Source organism: Urocitellus parryii, chromosome 5 (assembly GCF_045843805.1).
Source record: "Urocitellus parryii isolate mUroPar1 chromosome 5, mUroPar1.hap1, whole genome shotgun sequence".
NCBI lineage: Eukaryota > Metazoa > Chordata > Mammalia > Rodentia > Sciuridae > Urocitellus > Urocitellus parryii.
The window spans coordinates 181,247,692-181,272,050 of record NC_135535.1 but is presented as its reverse complement, the minus strand read 5'-3'; the positions used below and the strand labels follow the sequence as shown (position 1 = coordinate 181,272,050).

The 24,359-nt window shown below is 50.2% G+C and overlaps 1 protein-coding gene across 1 annotated transcript in view; it reads left to right on the top strand.

The window, feature by feature from the left end:
• Positions 1-24,359, top strand: part of Slit1 (slit guidance ligand 1) — a 152,446-nt gene that overhangs the window by 107,159 nt on the left and 20,928 nt on the right. Inside the window, exons 13-25 of the mRNA XM_026394745.2 lie at positions 105-248; positions 6,895-7,058; positions 7,635-7,658; positions 7,784-7,928; positions 8,495-8,569; positions 8,746-8,889; positions 11,522-11,665; positions 11,958-12,124; positions 12,578-12,710; positions 13,348-13,416; positions 14,966-15,037; positions 17,925-17,996; positions 18,808-18,879. Coding sequence (XP_026250530.2) covers positions 105-248; positions 6,895-7,058; positions 7,635-7,658; positions 7,784-7,928; positions 8,495-8,569; positions 8,746-8,889; positions 11,522-11,665; positions 11,958-12,124; positions 12,578-12,710; positions 13,348-13,416; positions 14,966-15,037; positions 17,925-17,996; positions 18,808-18,879 — 1,425 coding nt within the window. The remainder of the gene's footprint in view (positions 1-104; positions 249-6,894; positions 7,059-7,634; positions 7,659-7,783; positions 7,929-8,494; positions 8,570-8,745; positions 8,890-11,521; positions 11,666-11,957; positions 12,125-12,577; positions 12,711-13,347; positions 13,417-14,965; positions 15,038-17,924; positions 17,997-18,807; positions 18,880-24,359) is intronic.

Genomic DNA, 24,359 nt, shown 5'->3' with positions numbered 1-24,359 from the left:
GCAGCTCCCCCAGATCACGCATGCCCAGGGCCAAGGAAGGTGCCAGGTCGGGTGAGGAGTCCATCTTGGTCTCTCACTCACCCAGGCTCTGACTCTGCCCTCAGGCTCCTGAACGCCAACAAGATCAACTGCATCCGGCCGGACGCCTTCCAGGACCTGCAGAACCTCTCGCTGCTCTCCCTGTACGACAACAAGATCCAGAGCCTGGCCAAGGGCACCTTCACCTCCCTGCGGGCCATCCAGACACTGTGAGCACCCTCCCGCCCTCCTCCTTGTCTCCCTCCCTGCAGGCCTCTCAGCAAGAAGGCCCCAGCCGGGGGCCCTGTGGGGGTTACAGCTTCCAGGTACAGATGGCCACCTGGGGTGGCCTCCAACAGAGGAAGGATCCAGGCTCTGGGTTAGACAACTGCAGGTCCTAATCCCAGCTCTTCCTCAGTGTGGCCCTGGGCAAGTGAGTTAGCTTCTCTGTGCCTCAATTTTATTTCCTCATAAAGTGAGGACATCAACTTCGTAGAGTTGCTGTGAGATTCAAGATGTTTATAGGGAGCTCATGGTGAATGTTTGCTAAATGCCAGCTTCAGTTAAATAACGATCAGGATAGTAATGTAGCCCACGGATTCTAAGACCCGTTTCCACATTAACAGCTCTGGAGGTGGGTGCCTGTTACAGTGGATAGCATCGCATTTAATGGGCAGAATTTTGTTCTTTTTCGATAGTTCACAGAATAATAGTGCAGCTTACAATCGGAAACGTCAAACCAGATGAAAGATAGTAAAAACGGTGATGATCATGGATTAAAAATTAGAGAGCAACAAATCGAGCCACTTGTTGTGATTCTTCGTGGTGGAAAATGACGAGCATATTAAAAGTAGCAGAGTGTTTTAGTCGGCTATTCTTCTGCTGTGACTAAAAGATCCTACCAGCACATTGGTAGAGAAAGAAAAGCTTATTTGAGGGCTCACGGTTTCAGAGCTCTTAGTCCATAGAAGGCCGGCTCTGAATATCATGATGGAAGAGAGCGGCCGAGGGAAGCAGCTCACAGGACAACCAGGAAGCAGAGGGAGACTCCACAGCCAGATACAAACATAGACCCCAAAGACATGTCCCAACGCCCACCTCCTCCAGCCACACCCCACCACTCAGGTGCCACTCAGTTAATCCCTATCCCAGGACTAATTCACTGATTGGGTTAAGACCCTCACAGCCCAATCATTTCTCCTCTGAACCTTCTTGCATTGTCTCTCACGTGAGCTTTCGGGGAACACCTCCCATCCAAACCATAACCCAGAGTGAACCCTCGGTGTTCATCACCCAGCTGTAATTCCTGGCCAGTCTTGTTTTAGCGGTGCCTCCCCACTTCCATGACACCCAAACTATTTTGAAGCAAATCCTACGTAGAGTTACTCTATGCAGACTTCATCCCTATCACTGAAAGAGAGGGTTCTTCAAAAGTGTCCCCAGGGCTGGGGCTGTCACTCAGTGGCAGAGTCCTTCCCTGCATGCACCAGGCCCTGGTTCCCTCCCCAGCATCACACACACAAAATCAAAACAAAGCAAAGCAAAAGCCCAATATTAGTATCACATCGAAAAGCAATTTCTTTTTTTTTTTTTTTAAATATTTTACTAGAGACAGGGTCTTGCTGAGTTGCTAAGTGCCTCGCTAAATTGCTGAGACTGGCTTTTTTTTTTTTTTTTTTAAAGAGAGAGTGAGAGAGAGAGAATTTTTTAGTTCTCGGCGGACACAACATCTTTGTTGGTATGTGGTGCTGAGGATCGAACCCGGGCCGCACGCATGCCAGGCGAGCGGGCTACCGCTTGAACCACATCCCCAGCCCGAAAAGCAATTTCTTAATTTCATCAAATATCTAATTAGTGTTTGGACTTCCTGGGTCTCATTTATATTATACAACTTTTTAGTAGTTCAATGGAATCCAGATTTAAATAAGACCTGGCAACACAATCTGCTGTTACTGGTGGACATGTGCTTTAGGTCATTTTTTTTTGTCAATAGGTGTCCTCCTCATATCTCACCTCCCCCCTCTCTCTTTGGGGGATTCCTAGGGATTGAACCTCAGGGTGTTTAACTACTGAGCTACATCCATCCCTTTTTATGTTTTATTTAGAGATAGAGTCTCCCTACATTACTTACAGCTTCGCTAAGTTGATGAGGCTGGCTTTGAACTTGTCATCCTCCTGCCTCAGTCTCCTGAGCCACTGGGATTACAGGAGTGTGTCAACAGGCTGGGCTCATTCTCCTTTTTTCCTTGCAATTTATTTGTTGAAGACACTGTGTGCTGGGTTCTGTCGAGTTTCCCAGTCTGGACTTGGCTGACCACATCCTTGTGGGACTGAGACAGAGTGGCCTATGTCCTGCCAGGTGGAAGACCTATGTTTAGTCAAGTTCAGGTTTAGACATTCAATGATGGGTTTTCTGGCAAGAGGATTTCCAAGGCGGGATTGTGCACTCTGATCAGGAGGCACGAGATGCCTGTTGCTGAATCCTGTCTTAAAAATTAGGATCAGATCCTTGTTCCCCCTGTGTTGAAGATTAAAACCCAAGAAACACCAAGGCAAAAGCGAAAAAGTTTTATTTAAAGGATAGAAGAGAGAGAGAGAGAGAGAGAGAGAGAGAGAGAGAGAGAGAGAGAGATTTTCCTCCAGCAAGGAGGGAATCCAGAGCTGGTGCCTGAGGGAGTGGGGGTCTCCTGCCCTTTTTATAGATTTTAGGTTTCCTTTCTTCTCATGCCCCCCCTCCCATCTAAGTCCTTTTGAACTGGCCCCCATCTTCCCGACTTTGACTGCCTCTCCTTTGTTCTTGCCTCATGCCTCTTTTTGTAATAAAAACAGTCATTGATCTCAATGCCCAATAATTCACCAGGGACCCTGAGAATGGCGTAATTGGATCCTAACGTTCCTTCTCCGTTTGGTGATGCTGTGTGGTGAGGCTTCAGGAAAGAGCTCTACACTTTTAGCTGTAATACTTCTGCATGGGGCAGCTTCTCGTCTGCTGCATGGTTAACCCCATACTTAAGGGTTCTCCTTCCTGCTGCCCCTTTGGTCCTGAGCCTCTGGCTGGCTGGGTGTTCTGACCCTGAGCCACATTGTGTGAGCATTTTGTGAGCATGGATTCTTCATGTCACCACGGCCTTCACTGTTGTCATCCCTGCTGGGTGGTGGACCTCTTAGGTGGGCGCCGGGAGAGGTTCCAGATTGATTGAGTAGAGGGCACAGAGCCTCTTCCTGGGGACTCTGGATATCAGTGGGACGTCAGCCACAGGGACAAACTCATGAGAGCCCTCACATGCACCTGTAGCCTGAGTCCTGCTAATGAATTCAGTTATAGCCAGAGAGAGGAATCTGGGTCCTCATGGGAAACCTCACCAGGTATGTGAAATTAAAGGTCCCAGGGGGACACCAGCAAGGAGGGTTGTTTTGAGCAGACGGTGGAACGTCTGAGATAAATGTGCTGAGGAGATTTAAAGACCAGGAACCACACACAGGAAAGCTGCGGAGACAGGGGATGGGACGGAGGGACTCAAACAGGCAATGACAGCTCTTTGCATATGTTATTTAGTTCCACACTTAAAATACCCCTAGTGAGGTAGGGTCTATTGCCCTTGATGTCACTTGTAAGAAAACTGAGGCAGGGAGAGATTATGTCAGTCACCAAGGACCCAGAATAGCTCACAGAGATTTGGTCTCCAGCACCTCTTCATCATCACTCAGAAATCAGCTGGCTCCCTCCGTCACCCTTCCTCCACGGGACAGACCTCCTTGTTTAAGGCTGTGAAGCAAAACTGAACCTCCTGAGGCCCTTTTATAAATTATCAACCAAAGTACAATTTGGAACAAGGAAACCAGAAATACTAATCCAAGGAACAGCCAGACATTCTCCTCAACTCTGGACTGCCCCCCAACTCCTTGACTTGAGTCTTGTTTTATCACACCTGAGCCCTTAAATTCATCAAATCTTGCTAGATTTGTCCAAAGCTCCAAGGTTTGTGACCAAGTACTTTGTGTCATGATACTGATATTAATTTTGCTACAGTTTTACTTGTCCCAAGAGATTTGTCAGCTTTTTAAAATATCTGCCAGGTAGTCCCTGCGCACACCTGTAGTCCCAGCTACGGGGGAGGCTGAGGCGGATGGGTTTCTGGAGCCCAGGAGTCCCAGGGCAGCCTGGGCAGTGCAGTGAGACCTGTTTCTCAAACTCAAAACAAGACAAAACCAAACAACCCAGCCTTATTTATGTGTAGCTTACACACAGAAAGCCCACCTATTCTAGATGCACAGTTCAGCGACCTTTATAGTCAACCCCCAGAGTTATTCAACTATCACCACCATCCAATTTTAGAACATTTCCACGGCTCCTCCCTCAGTCCCTTGTACGCATTTGCAATCGATCCCCACTTCCAGCCCGGGCCCCAGGAGACCCCTCTTCTCTGCTCCGCTCTGTAGATTGCACTTTCTGTCTGGTTCATCAAAAAGAATCATGCACCCACCGTCGTCTGTGACTGGCCTCTTTCCCTTGGTGTCGTGTTTCTGAGGTTCACCGGTGTGTAGCGTGTCTCGTTACTGTGTCCTTTATAATTGCCCCCAATTTTTCCATTATATCTGATAGTCCACATTTTGTTTATCCACTCCAGCTGATAAACCCTTGGATCTTTTCGGCTTTGGGGCCAGGATGAATAATGCTACTGTGAATATCTGCTTACAGATCTCTGGGTGGACAAGTGTTCTGGTTTCTTTGGGAGTTGCTGGCTCACAGGGTAAATTTATGTCTGGTGTCAAGGAAAGCTCAGGCGTTCCCACAGTGACTGCAGCATTTAACACCAGTGGTGTATCCCAAGGGACCGGGGTCTTCACGATTTCACCAGCATTGTGTTGCTTGCCTTTAAAAAAACAAAACAAAACAAAAAGTCTCTTTTATTATAACCATCCCAATCTGTAGTATCTCATTGTGGTTCTTAATTTGCATTTTTTCAATGATTAATGATGTACAGCATTTGCACCCAAAGATTTCTAGCTGTAGCTCCCTGAAGCCTATTCCAAGAAAGTCAGAGAACCTCTTCCCTTCCTTCCACCGTCAGAAATGTTCCCACAGTGGTGGCCACCTGGGTGGCAGATTTGGGGTTATCCTGTGCCAAGATTGTTCTTCTTCCTCCTGGGCCTTTGCTCTTCCCACCCTCTCTACTTGGTTGCTATTTAAATTTCTAATTTGTATCAAATGCTTAGGTTTATATGGCAGCCACTTGTCCCTGTGGGTGTGTGTGTGTGTGGGGGGGTGAGTTTTATAGCTTGCTTTTGACCCAAATGCTCTTAAAAGGATGCGTCCTGTTCCACACCCCTGGGCCATTTGAATGTATGTGGAAACAGCGGGATTGACTTGGTTTTCTGCCATTATTGTGACAAAGGGGAGCAGTTAGTTCAGCAGAGGCTGGAGCGCTAAGCACAAACAGATGTGGTCGTGCAGCTGGGGAGGGTCCTAAGCTGTCCCCAAATGCTTACTTGCTGCACACTCTACCCCGGAAGTTGGCAAACTCATCTTCTCTGCAAATTGGCAATTTCAAATAAGGAATAAAAGTTGAGCTGGATGCAGAAAAGAGGGGAAGGCCCTGGCTCACCTGGTGGAACTGAGAGGAGCCAGATTTGGACAGGAAAATGAGAGAAGCCGGGGCTGGGGGAGGCCAACTTCCAAAGCAGGGGCCAGAAGGCAGAGCCTGGGAGGAGAGGGTCAGACAAGAGAGTGGCCAGCTTCTGAGCTGGGCTGGACACCGATGCTGGACCAGAGTTCTCCTCAATTTGGAGAGTTCTGCAGCACCTGGCGGGGGCTGGGCTGAGGCCAACACGTGAGATGACCTGAAGGGTACTCTGAGATGAAGGAGAAGTGGCCACAGCATGGCGAGCGCCCCAGAGCTGGCCCCTGCCCTGTCACTTATTACCTCTCGGGTAGGTAGCCAGTCTCCACTGTCTCCACTGGGACAGCCATGAGCAGGGTGTGCCCATGTGGTGGTGGCCCAGATGCAGGTGGGCAGAGCTGCTGCTGCACTGGTTCAGATGTGGCTGGCCTGAGCCTGCTGGGGGCAATCAGGACCCACAAATGGGAACACCACGTTGGTCACAGCCCATCATCTGTCAGCTGTTCCCCACATCACCATCTGCACCTGCTGCTAACACAGGCAGCCAGGCAAGGTGGCCCCAGAGATCCCCCAGAAAGCAGCTACTCGGTAATGTTTTCTGAGTTTTCCTTGTGTGGAGAAATGGCCTGTAAGCTTTCCAAGGAGAGGCCTTGACCCTGTGACCTGGTTGGGGATAGTGACTCTGGGTGCAGCGCATCGGCTCCGGCAGGCCCAGCCTTGCCATCTCAGTCATGGCCCCCTCTTGGAGAATGGCTATGGAAGACGGACTGCTGCTGCCCAAGTCTGCAGGAGAAGGAACAGCCAGGGCCCGTGGCTGCTGGGGAGGTCCGAAGGCCATGGCCCGAGGTGGCATCGATGTTCCTGAGTTCCGTCACCTTTTCCAGGCCTTGTCTGTGAATGAACAAGGGTGTTCTGTCCAGATTCTGGGTCCCTCCTCCCTTCACTCATGCTTGTGAAGTGTCTCAGGCAGAGAGAGGGAAGGGTGGGCTGGAAGAGGAGGAACCGAGTGAGGCGTGGAGGGACACAGGAAGTTCAGCAACCCTTTCCTTCCTGTGATGCACTGAGAGGCCTTATCCATGGGTGGCAGGGTGCACCCTGGGGTCACCCCACCCTCACATACTCCAGGACTGGCCCTGGTCTTCTGGCCATGAGCAGCCACCTTGGCCCCAGCAGGCAGCCAGACCCCATGCAGGTAGAGGTGGGCCCAGGTTTGCAGTCCTGGTCTCTGATGGCCAATCTGACCGGCTTTGGACAGGCATCTGGCCCAGAACCCCTTCATCTGTGACTGTAACCTCAAGTGGCTGGCGGACTTCCTGCGCACGAATCCCATCGAGACGAGCGGAGCCCGTTGCGCCAGCCCCCGGCGCCTGGCCAACAAGCGCATCGGGCAGATCAAGAGCAAGAAGTTCCGGTGCTCAGGTAACTGCCTGCTGCTCTGTCTTCAGACTGCTCAGGGACCCCGTGATGATTCCTGAGTGGCTCCAAAGAGGGTGTCCTTGGGCACTTTGGAGTCAGGCTAGAGGGCACAGGCCCCACCCTCTGTCCTAGGTTCAATGTTGGTTCATCCCCTCTTTATTGTACTGAGCCCTAGGAGAAGTGGGGCTGGCAGAAGGCCCAGAGGGAGGCCCAGTCCCTCTACTCCCAGGCCAGCTCTTCTGCACACTGCACTCGATCCTTGAAAGACAGTCAGGAGGCCCGAGAGGTTTTGCAGTGAGCTAAGAGCCTCCTCAAACTTTGGGGCAGCTACAGCAAGGTCGGCGCAGTCCCCACTGTTCATTGCAAGTGAGAGGTCTCATTGGATGTGCTCCTCCGCACTGACCTGGGCGAGGAACACGAGGGCTCTGGAGTAAGGCTTCTGCATCAGGACCTGGGCAGGTGGACTCAGGCCCCCATACCAGCCACCAGCTGCATTCCTGGGGTGCCTTCAGCCAGGTGGGTCATGGGGCCAGGCCTGGCTGCTCCTCCATCATGACATTTCTCTGCTTCTCTCCCCAGCCAAAGAACAGTACTTCATTCCAGGTAGGAGTGGGGGCCAGCCTGGAGGGACAGTGGCTGTGAGTGGGCCAAATGGGGGACTTGGAAGGCCCTGGGTTGGCCATGCTGCTTGGAGCCTGCCCTCTGCCCAGCTCTCCTTCTCGCCACAGGCACGGAGGATTACCAGCTGAACAGCGAGTGCAGCAGTGATGTCGCCTGTCCCCACAAGTGCCGCTGCGAGGCCAGCGTGGTGGAGTGCTCCAGCTTGAAGCTCTCCAAGATCCCAGAGCGCATCCCCCAGTCCACGGCTGAGCTGTGAGGGCCCTGACCCTGCACCCCTCCCCCACTGAGCTCCTGTTCACCCCCAGGCCCACTCCAGGCTTTCCCCTGTCCAGCTGTGTTGGAGGGACTCCAGGAGACATGAACCCCAGCCTTCACCCCCATTGCCCACTGCTTCTGCCTCACAACCCCCTGGAAGCAGTCTCTGACACCAGGGAGGGCCACCATCCTGAACTAGGGGTGGCTTTCTGCAGTGATGCTTTTGTCTGCCTTCAGGGACATGATTCCGTGAGCTCAAGTCGGGGCTTAACATCCTTTATTATTTTTCTCTATCTAAAAACATGAATTTGTGTAGATAAGTATAACATGCTTGGATGCCTGCGTGTCTCTGTCCTTTGTGTATACAAATTTTCATGACATTTTTAATGTTAAAAATCTGCCCGTTCACCTCTCCCCCAGTACCAGGCCCAGGCTTCCTTTGAGACGAGAACCATTGGCCTTGGCAGATACATTCATCAGGGAGTCCCCTCGGTCTGCGTCCCAGGGCAGAAGGTGCCTTAATACCCACCACTTATTTATTGGCATGTACCTGCCTCTTGCAGACGATTGAACAACAATGAAATTTCCATCCTGGAGGCCACTGGGATGTTTAAAAAACTTACTCATCTGAAGAAAATGTGAGTCACTTGTTGGTGGGAAGGTGCCCATCAGGATACTGGCCTGGGATGGGGAGGGAAAAGGCTGGGGTGGGGGGGGAGCTTCTCAGGGGGTCATGGGGTGTTGAGTGCAGGAAGGGAGGTGCTCCTGGGTGCTGGTCATTTGAAATTCTCCCCCCACTCCGATCCTCTCCCAGCAACCTGAGCAACAACAAGGTGTCCGAAATCGAAGATGGGGCCTTCGAGGGCGCAGCCTCCGTGAGCGAGCTGCACCTGACCGCCAACCAGCTGGAGTCCATCCGCAGCGGCATGTTCCGGGGTCTGGATGGCTTGCGGACGCTGTGAGTGTGCGCAGCAGGGGCACAAAGCCCAGCCACGGGGTGGGCATGCACTAAAGGGAAAGCTCGAGAGAGGAGGCAGACGGCCTTCCCCAGGCCCCGCCGCAGGACAGCTGAGGACCCTGCATGGTGGGGCAGGCATGGATGACTCGGTGGACAGGCCCATTCTCTTGTTCCTTGGGGCAAGTGCAATGCCTGGTGAAGGGATGGAAAGATGGGGCCCTCCTGAGGTCCCCCTGCATTGCTCTGGGGTCAGGCTACAGGAATACAGCACAACTACAGGCAAGAGGGTCTGGATAGCTGTGAGGAGACCTTGCCAGGTGACTTGGTGTAGCTAGAAGGGCAGGGTGGTGCACCGTCCCTGGGATTCTCAGAGCCAGCCAGAGCCCAGGAGCTCAGTGGGCTCCAGGGTCATGAGCACTCTGTGACGCTGCAGGGAGCCCCTTTCCAGCCAGTGACCGTGCTCTTCAGGTGACCCTGTGGATGTTTAGTGTCCAGCAGACAAGTTGCCTCCCGGCCTTTCCACAGTGATGGGACTGTTCTAGGTCTACACTGTCCAATCTCCACATGGCTGTGGAGCCCTTATTTAATTTCAATTCATTTAAACTGAAATGACCACACATGCCTCGTGACCACAGTATTGGAAAAGGCGGCTCTGGCAAGCCACCTGCTCGGGCTGAAATCCCAGCTCTGCAGCAGGGTGTGGATTTGTCTTCTGAGCGTGTATCATTGCATTGGTGGAAGGTAAATGAACGTGCGGCAGGACTCCCTGTGGATCCTCATTTGTTTGTTTTACAAAAAGGGGATTTGATTAGGCTCTGTGTTTTGCAGCTTGATTCTTTCATTTGAGCGTATAGCTTGGCCATCTTTCCGGGCTGTTCCTGTCTAGCTGCCTCCTCCCTTCTTATATTTACCTACTGTTTTTTGAAAGAGGGTGCCCACGGCCAGGACCAAGGCTACAAAATCACACGAGGGGCAGTGCAGACATAGCAAAGAAGTGCCCATGACCTCACCACTGACCAGAAGTGACTGCTGTTAATCATTGGTATTAACAACTGTCCTTCTGGTCTTTTATATACATATATCTACGTGCCGGCACCCACATTCATATGCTCATACGTACATATATGGAAATATAGCTCATCTGTGGAACCATCTCCACAGTCTATGTCATAAACATATCAGTTCGTGCCAAAAGTTTACCCCCACCCTCTTCATCATTATTATCACTAGTGTGATAAGAACACTGTTCAGGTCCTTGGCCCATTTATTGATTGGATTATTATTATTACTTTTTTTTGGTGCTTAGCTTTTTGAGTTTTTATACATCCTAGAGATTAGTACTCTATCTGATGTGTGAGGGGTAAAGATTTGCTCCCAGGATGTAGTCTCTCTGTTCACCTCACAGATTGTTCCTTTTGCTGAGAAAAAACTTTTTAGTTTGATTCCATCCATTTATTGATTCTTGGTTTTAATTCTTGCACTATAGGAGTCTTATTAAGGAAGTTGGGGCCTAATCCCACATGATGAAGATTAGGGCCTACTTTTTCTTCTATTAGACGCAGATAAATTTTCTTTTACAACATCAATTTGGAAGACTATATATTGTATCATCGCTGGAGATTTAGGCTGTTTCTGACTTCTTTATTTCGAGCAAGGCTGTGATCCATGTCTTCAGCACACCGTTCTGTGCCCACTGTGGTATTGAGGATTCCCTTTGGTGGAGTCCCCAGAGTGGACCAGCCAGCGGCAGGGGAGAGAGGCCTGTTGGAGACTGTGTACTCACCACACAACCAGGGAGGTCCCCGGCCATTGTGTGCCGCTGTGATAGTGGCCTCTCATCCACACTCCCGGCAACCCTGGCATTATTATTATTATTATTATTATTATTACGGTGTTTTTTATAATTTCTCAACTTGGCAGGCAGAAATGGAATGTTTCCTAGGTGTCCTTGCTTACTCATAAGGTGAACCTACTCCATGAGCATTACCCAGACCCTTTAGTTTCTCTCCTGACTGGCCTAGTCTGTTCCAGGCTTGTTTTCGGCTGTTTTTGTCTGGGCTGGGTTTCAGAGGGTGAACCTAGGCTGTTCCCGGTGCAGATGAGGAGGAAGGGCGTCCAGAAAGCCCTCCGGGTGGGGGTAGGGGTGGCCGTGCAATGGAGCCATGTGAGGGGCCCTTGACCACGGTGGGGGCGAGCTACACCTGACCTCTGAGAAGATGGCCTGGGGCTGGGTGGACGTAGTATCCCAGGTCACAGCAGAGTTTAAAATGTGGGCAATCTGAAGATCACTAAGGAGCGTTAAACTGGAGAGGGACAAGATACTGGCCACTGGGTGGAGCATGGCCTGGAGATGGGGAGGAGCACTGGCCATCCAGGGAGTGAGTGACCGTGGGCTGCAGGGTATGACAGGGTAGACTGGAGGCGCACGGCCCAGGCACCCTTGAGGCAAGGTCTGGAGGTGGGCACAGTCGTGCGGAGCTCTTCCTCGTGTGGCCATGGCCATGGCCCCCGTTCCTGCTCTGCCGCTCAGAGCCTCTGGAGGAGCCTGGGGACCCACCTGGTGGTGGCCACCGCCGTGTGACCCAGGGGGACTGTGGCGGGCCACAGCCCAGGGCTCTCCCCTCCTCCACAGGATGCTGAGGAACAACCGCATCAGCTGCATCCACAACGACAGCTTCACGGGCCTGCGCAACGTCCGGCTGCTCTCGCTCTACGACAACCAGATCACCACCATCTCCCCCGGAGCCTTCGACACCCTCCAGGCCCTTTCCACGCTGTAAGTCCCCGCCTCAGGGGACAGGCAGGATGGTGGCTCTGAAAGCAGCCATCCCTGGGGGGGATCTTGGGTGGGACCTCCTGGCTTGTTGGAACATGGCTTCCACCACTTTGGAATTCTGTCTCTCTCCCCCAGACTGACCCTCTGGGTCATGGTTGGTTGTGTGGGAAAGAGCCCTGGGTGCGTGGGGCCAGTAAGCGGCAAGTCCTACGGCACTGGACGGAAAGGGGCCTTGCTAGGTCAAATGAAACTGGCCGGGTGTCTTGATGGCCCCACGTCCTGCCCCTTCCAGAAACCTCCTGGCCAACCCTTTCAACTGTAACTGCCAGCTGGCCTGGCTGGGCGACTGGCTGCGCAAGAGGAAGATCGTGACAGGGAACCCGCGATGCCAGAACCCAGACTTCCTGCGGCAGATCCCCCTGCAGGACGTGGCCTTCCCCGACTTCAGGTGTGAGGAAGGTAATACCCGGGCCCCATGGGCAGGCGAGAGGGTGAGCGGAGCCCAGCTAACTGGCAGGATGGGTCAGGAAGAGAGGGAGTGTCAGGCAGCACTCTCACACGCCCCAAGGGAGGGACACAGTGGGGAGCGGAGGCTGGCTGATGGGGAGGGACATGGAAATTCCCCCACTTGGAGGTGTCTTTGTGTGGTTAGAGGAGGAATAATTGCTTGTAGCAGAAAAATAGGAAAGTACAGTAGAAGAAGTAGATAAACATTACCTATGATCCCATCACTCAGAAAATCAAGTAACATCTTGGTGCATTTTCTTTATGTAAGTATGTTTAACCCACAGACCTGCCTCCTAGCTGCTCCTGAGACTTATGGGGTCACCCTCTTGAGCTTGGCCCTGATTGCAGGAGCCCTAAAAAGTCCCATCCTCCTCGATGACCAGGACTTCATCCCTTCCTCCCTAGGCCAAGAGGAGGGGGGCTGCCTGCCCCGCCCGCAGTGCCCCCAGGAGTGCGCCTGCCTGGACACTGTGGTCCGGTGCAGCAACAAACACCTCCGGGCTCTGCCCAAGGGCATCCCCAAGAATGTCACAGAACTGTGAGTAGTTCAGGGCCTCGTGGCCTCCATGTTGATTTAGAGGAATACATTGCCTCTCTTGAGGCAGGAGGAGGAGGTGCCCCAGTGCAGGGATAGGCTGACTGGGAGGAGGGTCAGGGCTTTGCAGAAAGCACCAGTTCCAACAAGACTTGGACCTTTTCTTGGATTCCCTCTCTGAGGTCACCTGATGACACAAGTCTCCAGGTTGAGGGCTTCATCCCATTAAACTAAGCTCTCCTTTAACAGAGGGAGTAACATTACCTTTTCCACTCATGAGTCTTCCCCTCTCATGAAAACTCTTAAAAGTGTGATTTTTCTTAACTAGTGACATAATATTCTTCACGAGAACCGATGATGGTCTAAATGTCAAGTCCCCTTTTGTTGGATATTTAATGGTTTCCATTTTGCTGTCATAAATAGCTCCAAGGTGAACATTCCTTCAGTGAAACCACTGCTTTGCCACTAGCCAATGTAACGGTGGCCTGCTCGCTCACCTGCCCTGCACCAACCCTGAGTATGGCAATGTGCCAGTCTTCGTTGATTTGGACTTGGTGTCTGAGCTCCTATGGGGCTGTGGATGTAAATGCAAGCAACAAATGAGAACGGGCAAATTCATGCTTCTGTGTTCTCTCTGTAGCTATTTGGATGGGAACCAGTTCACACTGGTTCCGGGACAGCTGTCTGCCTTCAAGTACCTGCAGCTCGTGTGAGTATTCAGGCTGCTTGAGGATCTCTGCCCTGCCTCAGAGGATATGCAGGCCATTGGCATCTAATAATCTTGGTTCCAGCTTTTCAGGAAGTTCCTTTTGGACAGATCCTGATTCTAAATCCCCTCTTCCCAGGGGAAAACACCTGTGCCAGAGCTGTTTGCCACCTAGTGGCCATGGTTGGGAATTACACCCTTCCAGCATGGTTGGGTCAGACCTGCCGTCTCTGTCCACAACTCCCCCATCCTCCTCAAGGGGGATCATTATTGTTAATGTGGCAAATCCGTGCAAGGATCAGAGCTAGGACAGAAGTAAAGGGTGATGGGAAACCTCTTTGTCCAACCCGGAACCCTAAACCAAATAAGAAACTGGGAGCTACAAATTTATAACTAAGTTCCTCTTAGACTAACATCTGCTTTTGTTATGTCCACTTTCTACCCTTTCCACCCCATGGAAACATACAAAATAATAAACCCCAGGATAATAAGGTCGATTCATTTAGTCTTCCAGCCTACTAAGTACCTTACTGCTATTGTCTGTATCTGCTCATTGGCCAGATTCTGCCTCAAAGAAGACCAGAGACCATTCTATTTAGTGTGCCTGCAGCATTGCTGCAGGAAGTGTGGCCCCGGGGACCTGTGTCAGTCTGAGGACGGTTGTGACAGATCTGTACTTAGATAAGGAGCCCGTCCCAGAGTGCAAATTGACATCTTCCTTCCTTCCTTGAGAAACTCTTGCTATGCAAACAACATTTGCTAAACTAAATTGTGTGTTTAGATCACATTTTGGCACACGTTTTCTTGCTGTGGACTGGTAACAATAGGTTCAAGGACTGGCTAATTCCATTCTATAGAATCTTGTATCTCCAGATACCTGTCTTTGCTTAATGACCTCAAGAGTGTGTTTTGAGCCATCCAGTGGGGGTGGAGGTGGAAGAGCATGGTTGGTGGCTGGTGACTGGTGACAAAGAAAGAGAAAATACTGCAAGTCCCCAGGCTTTCTGTGGACTACTCTGATGAAGTTCCAACTGTGGCTAGGATACCCTTGAAGAGGCCAGGAGGGGACAGAGTGATACTATCAGTGTGCCAGCTGCGCAGGGTCACCCAGGTTTAGACCGGGCTCTGCCTGTGCCCAGCTAGGTGGTCCCGGGTGAATTCATCACTCTGAGACTCCTGGTCTCCATCTGTAAAGTGGGGTTACTCTCTCCCTTGCAGAACTGCCAGGGGGGCTTGTGCACTAGCACACACCAGAGAGAAAGAGAGGACCACTGGCAGGGGGGAGGGGGAGGGGGCAGTGCCCCCCCAGGGGCATTTCTGTGGTGAAAAGGGGGATAGCCAGCTCTTCCTGGAAAGGGGAGGGGCAAAGAAGGAAAGGTGGCAGAGAGGGACACCAGGGAATTCAACAGCTGTGAGCCCAGTGTGCCTGCCTCTCCACCCTTGCCCCACCAGAGCAGTGGAGCTGTGGGGAAGGGCCAGAGCAGGTGGGGGAGGGCCCTGACCTGGGATTAAGTTCTCTCTTTGCAAATGATGATGCTCTTGCTTTTTCCAGGGACCTGAGTAATAACAAGATCAGTACCTTAAGCAATTCCTCCTTCACCAACATGAGCCAGCTGACCACTCTGTGAGTCCCAGCAGGGCCTGGGTGGGGGCATAGGGGGCTGGGCTTCAGCCTTATTATCCTGGGCATTGCTCCCTGGTTACTCACAGGACCATGTGCAGACTCCCTCCCCTGCAGAGAGACTTTTTAAAAACATCTCTCATTGTGTTTCCTCAGCCTTTTGTCTAAGATCAAGTGTAAATATATCTTTCTTTGTGAGACACAACACATATGGAAAAGTGAAAAAATATAAATGGCACCATTTAACAAATAATCATCAAGCTAGCACATGTGTAAACACCTAAGTCAGAAACAGAGCCATGTTAGCACTTCAAAGCCCCGTCCCTACCTGTCATTACTGCTCCCTCCGTCCACTCCACCCAACATAGCCCCCGTCCTGACCTGATGATGATAACTTATTGATTTTCTCTGTAATATTGTCATCTACATATGCATTTCTAAACCTCACCATTTAATTCTACTACATTAAAACATACAGAGCATTTTTTAAAAATCTAAGCCAAATAGAAGCCCTTTTGCTGGACATTATTATGTCTGTGAGACCCATCCTGTTGTGTGTAACTGTGGTCTAGTCATTTTCATTGCTGTTACTTTTTTCATTGCCATACTTCCCTCATTCACTCTATTATCAATGGGTATTGGGTCATTTCCAACTTGGCCTATTGTCAGCAGAGACTCTCTGAACATTTTTATGCACCTATCCTAAGAAATTTCATGTGATCTCTAATTATATTCCAAGTAATTTATCAGAAGGTATTAAGAGGCATCCCTTTTATTTTCCTGGTGCTTAAGAGTGCATCTCTTTTGGGGCTGGGATTGTGGCTCAGCGGTAGAGCGCTCGCTTAGCACGTGCGGAATGCTGGGTTCAGTCCTTAGCACCATATAAATAAAAGTATTGTGTCCAACTACAACTAAAACAAAATTTTTTTTTTTTTTTTAAAAAAAGAGTGCATCTCATTTGCTTTCCCAGCACCTCATGTTCCTTGTGATGCACCACAAACATAGGGATTTTCCCAGGCTGCTGTCTAGGTCAAATGGTAGAGCCAGTTTCCGGAAAGGGAAGGGGGTCCGGACCCAGCCAGTCTCTAGAGGAGAAGGTGGGCTGAGGCCAGCAAGACCTGATCGGGTTCCTCACCTGCACTTACCTGCCCCAGGACCTGCTAGTCAGCTGGTCCCCACTCCCCGGGGCTTCCTGACACCTTGGCAATTTGCTCCTTCATGGGGAGATTTAGCCTTGAAAGGGCCCTTTGTGAGCCTGTGTGTGTGGAAGCCACCTCTGTCTAGGGCTGTGTTCCCAAGCTATAGATCCTGCCCTCCAGGGACATTTGGCAATGTCTGGAAACGTGTGTAGTTGTCACAACTTGGAGGGAGGGTGGTGCTGACATCTAGTGGGCATCGGCCGGGGAGGCTGCCAAACACCCCTCAGTGCACAGGATGGTCCCCAAGACCAAGAACTGTCAATATGCCGAGGCGGACAAGTCCTGGTCTGAGTGACCCTGCCAGCCACAGTTGGCTCTCCACCCACACCCAGGGCCCGGGTGGGCAGGCATTTTTTTTTTTTTGGAGGAGGGGGGCAGTTACTGGGGATTGAACTCAGGGGCGCTCGACCACTGAGCCACACCCCAGCCCTATTTTGTATTTTATTTAGAGACAGGGGCTGAGTTGCTTAGCACCTTGCTGTTGCTGAGGTTGGTTTTGAACTCGCGATCTTCCTGCCTCAGCGTCTCCAGCCACTGGAATTACAGGTGTGAGCCACCACGCCTGGCCTTTCCTGTAATATGGACAGCTCATTTATCTTACTATTTTTTTTTTTTTGGTTTTTGCTTCCGGCATAAGAAAGGTCTTTGATCATCCATTTAATATCTTACTATTTTTAAAAAGAGCTTCTATAATCCTGGAGACTCGGGAGGCTGAGGTGGGAGAATCACAAGTTCAAGCCAGTCTGGGCATCTTAGTGAGACCCTAAGCAACTTAGCAAGATCCTATCTCATCATAAAAAAAATAAAATGGGCTGGGGATGTGGTTCAGTGGTAGAGTGCCCCTGGGTCCAATTCTTAGTGCTCAAAAAAGAAAAAGTAATTTTACTAAAGTATAATTAACATACAACAAACTGCCTGCATTAAAGTGTAGAATTTGATAAACTTGGACATATGCACACACCCAGGAAACTAACCACAATAAAAAGTGGACCCCTGATGTCCCTTTGCACTTCTCCCCACCCCCGGCCCCATGTGATAAGTGATCTGTTTTCTGTCATTATAATTAGTTTGCATTTTTTAAAAGTTTTATGTAACCATTTACAAAACAAGCTCTTTTTGGCTTGGCTTTTGTGGCTTAGTCTAATGATCCTGAGATTCATGCACGCCGGCGGTCCCTTCCTTCTCACCGCTTGGCAGTATTCCCAGGCATGAATGTGCCCAGTCTGTTCCTCCATTCATCAGTGGGTGGACGCAGGGGGGTGTCCAGGGTGGGGCTGTTGCAGGTATCATCTCCCTTCTTCATCTGCTTGTCTTCCTTGAATGGAGTCATTTCTCTGAAAGCATTTTGAGAGGTGGTTTAGTGTGTGGACGGTGGAAACTGAGAATCTTTTTTTTTAATATATATTTTTTTAGTTATAGGTGGACACAATACCTTGACTTTATTTTTATGTGGTGCTGAGGATCGAATCCAGGGCCTCACGTGCTAGGCAAGCGCTCTACCTCTGAGCCACAACCCCAGCCCCCCTGAAACTGAGAATTTTAATGAAAATCCTTCCCAAGAACTTAATAACGTGGCCTTGAGGAAGTTCTTTTCACTACCTGGAGCCTTGGTTTCCTCATCCATGAGATGAGAATAGAAATGGTACCTTCCTCTCCGTCATCGAGTGTCCCTCCCTCCCTCCCTCCCACAGGATCCTCAGCTACAATGCCCTCCAGTGCATCCCTCCTCTGGCCTTCCAGGGGCTCCGCTCCCTGCGCCTGCTGTAAGTCCCCTCAGAGTTCATTCCTCCAGGAATCCACCTCCCCTGGGGCCCTGCCACCACCTGGTGGGCAGCAATGTCCCTGTGTCTGGGGCCCGGGCAGGACGAATGCTGTGTTCAGAGGTGGGAGTCCATGACACCTGACACCTGCGTGCAAGCCCCTTCAGAAGCGAAGTCATGAATGGGAAAGGATGTGAGAAAGGGGGTTGCTGTCACTCCCCCCCAAGATGAATCTGGGGTGTGTGTGTGGGGAGGGGTGTCCCAAGATAGGGTAGCCCTTTATTGCATCGGAACAGCCTCCGATTCAGATTGAAAATGTTTGGCTTGCCAGAGATCTGGGCACCTTTTCCACAAGTTCCTACTTAAGGTTTTGCCCTGTGACCAAAGCCTTCTGTTATGTCGATCATGACAGCCGCTGCCAGCCCCACCGGGGAGCAAGGTGACATTCCTCCAGCCCTGACCTATGGCTGGCCGTATGAACTTCTCTATCAACCTCTCTCTAAGAGAAGGAGGGCTTGCAGGTGCACCAGTCCAATTGGCGATGCAGACTTGCTGCTGGAATTATTTTTGATGACGAAAAGAGTCCTCCCGAAGGACTGGGGGACAGGGGGGTCCCCGGGGACTATTCAGGGCTCCCTCCTCCTTCACTGGGGCCAACAGGGCAGGGTTTCCGGGCTGAAGGCCACCTCCCTCCTTGCACTGACAGAGCTGGAGGACAGCTTGTCCCTTCTCAGAAGAGGACTGGGACTGCCCCTCCACTAGGGCTCCTGTCCCTGTCTCTGGACCAGGCCCCAGCAGCTTCTTCTCTCCTCAGATCCCTCCACGGCAACGATGTTTCCACCCTCCCAGAGGGCATCTTTGCAGACGTGACCTCCCTGTCTCATCTGTGAGTAGCAAAAGCCCCATATCTTGGGCCTCATTGGATTTTAACAAAACTTGGGTTCTGAGGGAGACCCCAGCTTCTCGGATGGCCACCATGTCCCTGGGCAGCTTCAGCCCCTCAGGCACTCAGTGGTCCACCGGTCACAGCACTGGTCAGAACAGTTCTTCACAAGCCAGGGCCAAGGTAGAGCTGGCCATTTTCTGATTGCTAAACACTTCACTTGGGTCAGCTGCTGCAACCCTCACACTAGTCCTACACACAGGTACCGTTCCCCTGCATGTGAGGAAGCAGGCCCAGAGAGAGTGAGAAGCTAGCTTGCCCAAAGTTGTGCGGCTGGTGGGTGGTCAGGGTTCTGAGCCCAGTGGCCCATGCTCTTAACTTCACACCATGGAAGATGAGTTCCAGACATTTCCTACCTCCCAAAGTGACATAATGGACATTGAATTGCTTCCCAAACCACTTAGCTGGCTGTGCCATGAGGATTCTTTAAAAGCAGTAGTAAAATGGAGAAAGGGGACCCTGGGGAGGGGGGAGGGGAGGAAGAAAGAAGGCGCTGGGCAATTAAATAGACCAAATTGTTCTGTGTGTGTACAAATATGCCACAAAGAGCGGACTATTATGTGCAATTATAGTGCACCACCAAATAAATTAAATAAATAAGGAGAGAGAGAGAGAGAGAGAGAGAGAGAGGTAGGCTTGACTGCTCTAAGAGCTAAACACAAAACCACCTACGACCCCGGCAGGCCCACTCCCAGGTACGAACTCAAAAGAGCCAAAATCAGGATTTCGAACAAATGCTTCTATGCCAATGGCCGGAGTCCATTACAACATTGTTCACAGTAGAGCAAAGTGGAAACACCTGGAGTCCATCCACAGAGGAAGAGAGAAGCAGGACGTGGCAGAGACGTCCAACAGGGAGAATCCCCAAAAACTAATAAGTTCTGAAATGGCCAGTGTGGGTGAACCCGAGAGACGCACCACCGAAATGAGCCAGACCCCAGGGACAAGTATAGATTATTCTACGGAGTGAGCGTCTCAGAACAGTCACATTCCTAGAGGCAGAAGGGAAAATGGTGGGGCCGGGGTGGGGGCCAGGCTGGGTGCTGGTGTTTAATGAGCTCAACGTTCTGTTCAGGGTGAGGAAAGTGTTTTGGAAATGGACGGTGGTGACTGTTGCCCAACACTCTGAATGGAATCCACATTCCTAACTGTACATTCAAAATGGTTGAAGTACATATATGTGATATGTATTTTAGCACATAAAAAGTGGAGAAGTAAAAAAGCGCTGTGCTGGGGCAGGGCCACCCCCTCTGGAGGCTGGGATGGATCCGAGCAGAAGTCTTTCCAGGCATTCCTTGGTGCCACTGGCTGGGCGGTATATATGGACGGTGGCTGGCACCATGGTTGGCAGACCTTTTGGCTCTCCACCCACACCCAGGGCCCGGGTGGGCAGGCATTCCTGATCAGAAGGGCGCTTAGGGTCACCAGCCTCTCTCTAGAAGTTCATTCATTCAACCATCTAACTAGATTTCCCCATTCTTGGACTTACCTTTCCCAGATTTTAATCTCGGAAACCAGAGTGTGTCTTGCCAGGCTCAGTGGCACATACCTGTAGTCCTAGCTACTCAGGAGGCTGAGGCAGGAGGATCCCAAGTTTGACACCAGCCTCAGCAACTTAGCAAAATAAAAAATAAAGGGACTGGAGCTATAGCTCAGTGGCAGAGCACTTGCCTGGCACGGGTGAGGCCCTGGGTTCAATCCTCAGCACCACATAAAAATAAACAAATAAAATAAAGACTTTGTGTCCATCTACAACTAAAAAAGTATAGTAAATAAATAAATAGGTCTGGGGGTGTAGCTCTCAGTAGTAGAGTGTCCCTGGGTTCAATCCCCAGTAACAATGACAATAAAAAAAAATCATAAAAATAATGAATACATAAATAAATTCAGAGGGTATCTTAAATTTATGTGTATATTTAATACGGTAATGTTTCCCAACCCCTCCCAAGGCATGTAACATATGCGATGTATCTGACAATCTTAGACTTGAAGAAATAAAATAGGTGTCACTCTTTGAAAATCTGCTTGAGTCAAATACTATATTAAGTGATCTACTGTGGTGTCTTGTTTACTCCATGACCAAAATGAGAAACAGGTTTTGTATTATGTGCCAGCTTTGTGTGATTGGCTGGAACCGCCCTGAGCATTGCACTAAAAATTCCAGGGCTGGTCTGAACTCAGGGGGAAGAGTGCAGTGATTGATTAATGATGTCTACCATGGAAATGGGAGGGGTAAGGGGCCTTGTCCAAGGTGACAGGATCTATTATTTCCATTTTACGGTGGTAGGTTCTGAAAAGTTAAACAGCTGTTCCAGGTCCTAAAGCTAGAAAATGACAGACAGGATTGGAACTTAGGTGTGACTGATTCCAAAGCTCACTATTTTTTTATTGCCTCAATAAATATATTCTGGGAAAACAGAGTGAGTCAAGTGCTGAAGAATTTACTAACAAATTTCTGCCCTCTGTGATCATCTAGATATTTTAAAGGAGTCTGAAGGAAGAAATGACTAAGGGGAAGTCTGAGGAGCTTCACAGAGGAGGTGCCATTTATGTTGTCATTGAAAAGGTATCAGGAGTGTGGTGGCTTTTCTGTTGCTGTGACAAAACACCTGAGAAGATCAACTTAAAGGAAGAAAGATATATTTTGGCTTATAGTTTCAGATATTTCAGTCCATGGTCACTTGGCTTCCTCACTTTGGGTCTTTGGTGAGGCAAAACATCATGGCAGGGAGCACATGGTGGAGCACAGTTGCTCCCCTCATGGCAGCCAGGAAGCAAGGAGAAAGAGGAGGAATGGAGTGCTGGTACCCCCCTCAAAGTTGCACTCACAGTGGTCACTTCCTCCAACAAGGCCCCACCTCCTGAAGTTTTTACCACCTCCCAATAGCACCAGCAGCTGGGGACCAAGCCTGCAATGCACCACCAGCCTTTGGGAACATTCCAGATCCAAACTATAGCAGGAGTTTACCATTTGGAGAAGACTAGAAGGGCATCCAGGAAGAAGGATCAAGTGAAAAGGCTTCAGAAAGCAGCTGGCGTTTTCAGGGATGTTCCTGTGCAGCATAGAAGAAAGGGTTGGGGTTGGGGAAGAATGTAGGATGGGAAGAACTGAATTTGGGAAGGGACATTGGAATTCTGTTGTGAAGGGCCTTTTGCACCATGCTAAGGAGTTTGGATTTCATCTTATAGATAGGATGGAATTGTGAGAGAATGAAGTCCGTGGTGACACAGAGGCTGCAGGGGATGGGAAGAGGCAGGACTGAGGCGGGTTAGAGATGCTGGCTGTGGACACCAGCCAGGAAGGGGCAGCGTTGTTTGTTGTTCCTGAGGACTTGAATTCACGAGGGCTTGTTTCCCATCCGTGATTGGTCATTTTTGAATGTGAGCTTATTTTTGGTTGACATTGATCTTTAGAAATTTCTCAGGACCCACATGGGAGACGCTGGTCTCCAGAGAGGACTTGGGCTTGTCTGTACTGGAGACGCGGAGCTGCTGCTGCTCTGGGATAGCTCAGCCTCCTTTGCATACTCATGAGCTGTGTGACGCAGCTTCTGCCACTGCTTCAGCCTCCCCCTTGCTAGGCCAGACCCTCAAGGATGCAGTCCACCTCTCCCACCTTTGGCTTCCCTCTTACTGTAATTCTTCTGCTTGGTGTTTAGATTTGTAGTTGGTTACTCTTCCTCTTTCTTCATGAGACGTGAATAGCTCCCAAGTACTTTCTAATGTTGTCTCCAACTCAAAATCTAGGGGCTTTGATTTCTAAATGGGAAATGAACGAACAACACATGTTCTGAACTAACAAAAAAACCTGGAGCTGGAAAAACTGAGTCTGAACCTTGTTCCCGCCTCCTGAAAGTGTTAACGTTCTAAGAAGCACTCTCTTCCCCATGGGATGCTTACCAGCCCTCTCCTCTGCACTGGTCGCAGAGGAGCGGGGTGTGGGGCAAGGGTGCCGTAAAGCACTGGTTCATCACATTTAAACCCCATGAACTAGAAATCTGGTCTATGGAGTTGGGTACTTCCAACAACTTGCAGTGGGATTCTTGACAGTTTGTTCTCTTTAGACCCCCCCCCCTCTCTCTCTCTGGTACCAGGGATTGAACTCAGGGGCACTCGACCACTGAGCCACATCCCCAGGCCTATTTTGTATTTTATTTAGAGACAGGGTCTCACTGAGTTGCTTAGTGGCTCACTGTTGCTGAGGCTGGTTTTGAACTCGCCATCTTCCTGCCTCAGCATTCCAGCATTCCAAGCCGCTTTTCTCTCATCATTACAAACACTATTCCCAAGGCCCTTTGTGATTCAAACATACCACAATGAGTGCGAGTGCTCCTCGCTGTCCTGGGTTTCCGTCTCCTGCACATCTCATGGCTGCTGTCTACTTTTATCTTTACTTTGAAGTTGGCTCATTTTTCATCCGTTTTCTAACTATTCGTCCACCTGTGTTAATCATCTTTCTGTGACCATCACAAAATAACTAAAATAATCATCTTAAAAAGAGGGAAGGTTTATTTTGGTCCATGGTTTCGGAGGTTTCTGTCGATGGTCAGTTGGCCATATTGCTTTTGTGCCTGTGGTGAGGCAGCACATGGTGGTGGGAGACTGTGGCAGAGGAAGAAGCTCACCTTATGGCATCTAGGAAGCAAAGAGAGAGGAAGTAGAGAGGCCAAGGTTCTAATATCCCCTGAGGGACATTCCCCCAGTGACCTAACTTCCTTTATTAGGCCTCACCTCCTAAATGTACCACCACCTCCCGGTAGTGCCAAGGGCTGGGACCAGGCCTTCAGTACCTGGGCCCCTGGGCAATGCCAGTTCTATGCTAAGTTTCCCTGTTGTCATTGTTCATCACTATAATCTTGCATTTTGCAGACTTTAATCTGTTATAGACAAGAAAGCTAGAATTCTAAATTCATTAAGAACTAGGTGTGAAAATCAATATGGAATGACTAAGTAAGCTATGGCATGCCCATAGAACAGCAAGGAATTCATAATCATGATAATCGTCACACTAGAATTTATTATTTGATGAAGTGAGGAATAAATGATTCAGTGTTCAAATATGTACACAGGAGTTGGAAGTATCCAGCCCTGCTGGGACTTAGTGGCTCCAGTCTTCAAGGGACTGCTTCTGTACTCTCCAGTCCAGAAAAAGGAGACTGTGCTACACACAAATAAATTGCCTAAGAGTAGGATGGGCAGAGAAGGTGTGGCTTGGGTGGAGGAGACTTTAAAGTTGCTTGCTAGCCCAGGCCAGGAGAAAGCCACTTCAGGCCAGGGACGTTAATAGAGACTGGGTAGAATCTTGACACGAATAGCTTCTATTTCAGCTATGTCCAGGCTGTCCCAGAGATCAACAGCATGGGTTATTTATACTTTTGCTGGGCTGAGTACCTGAAGCCACAGTCCTTTTGGACTGACAAGTG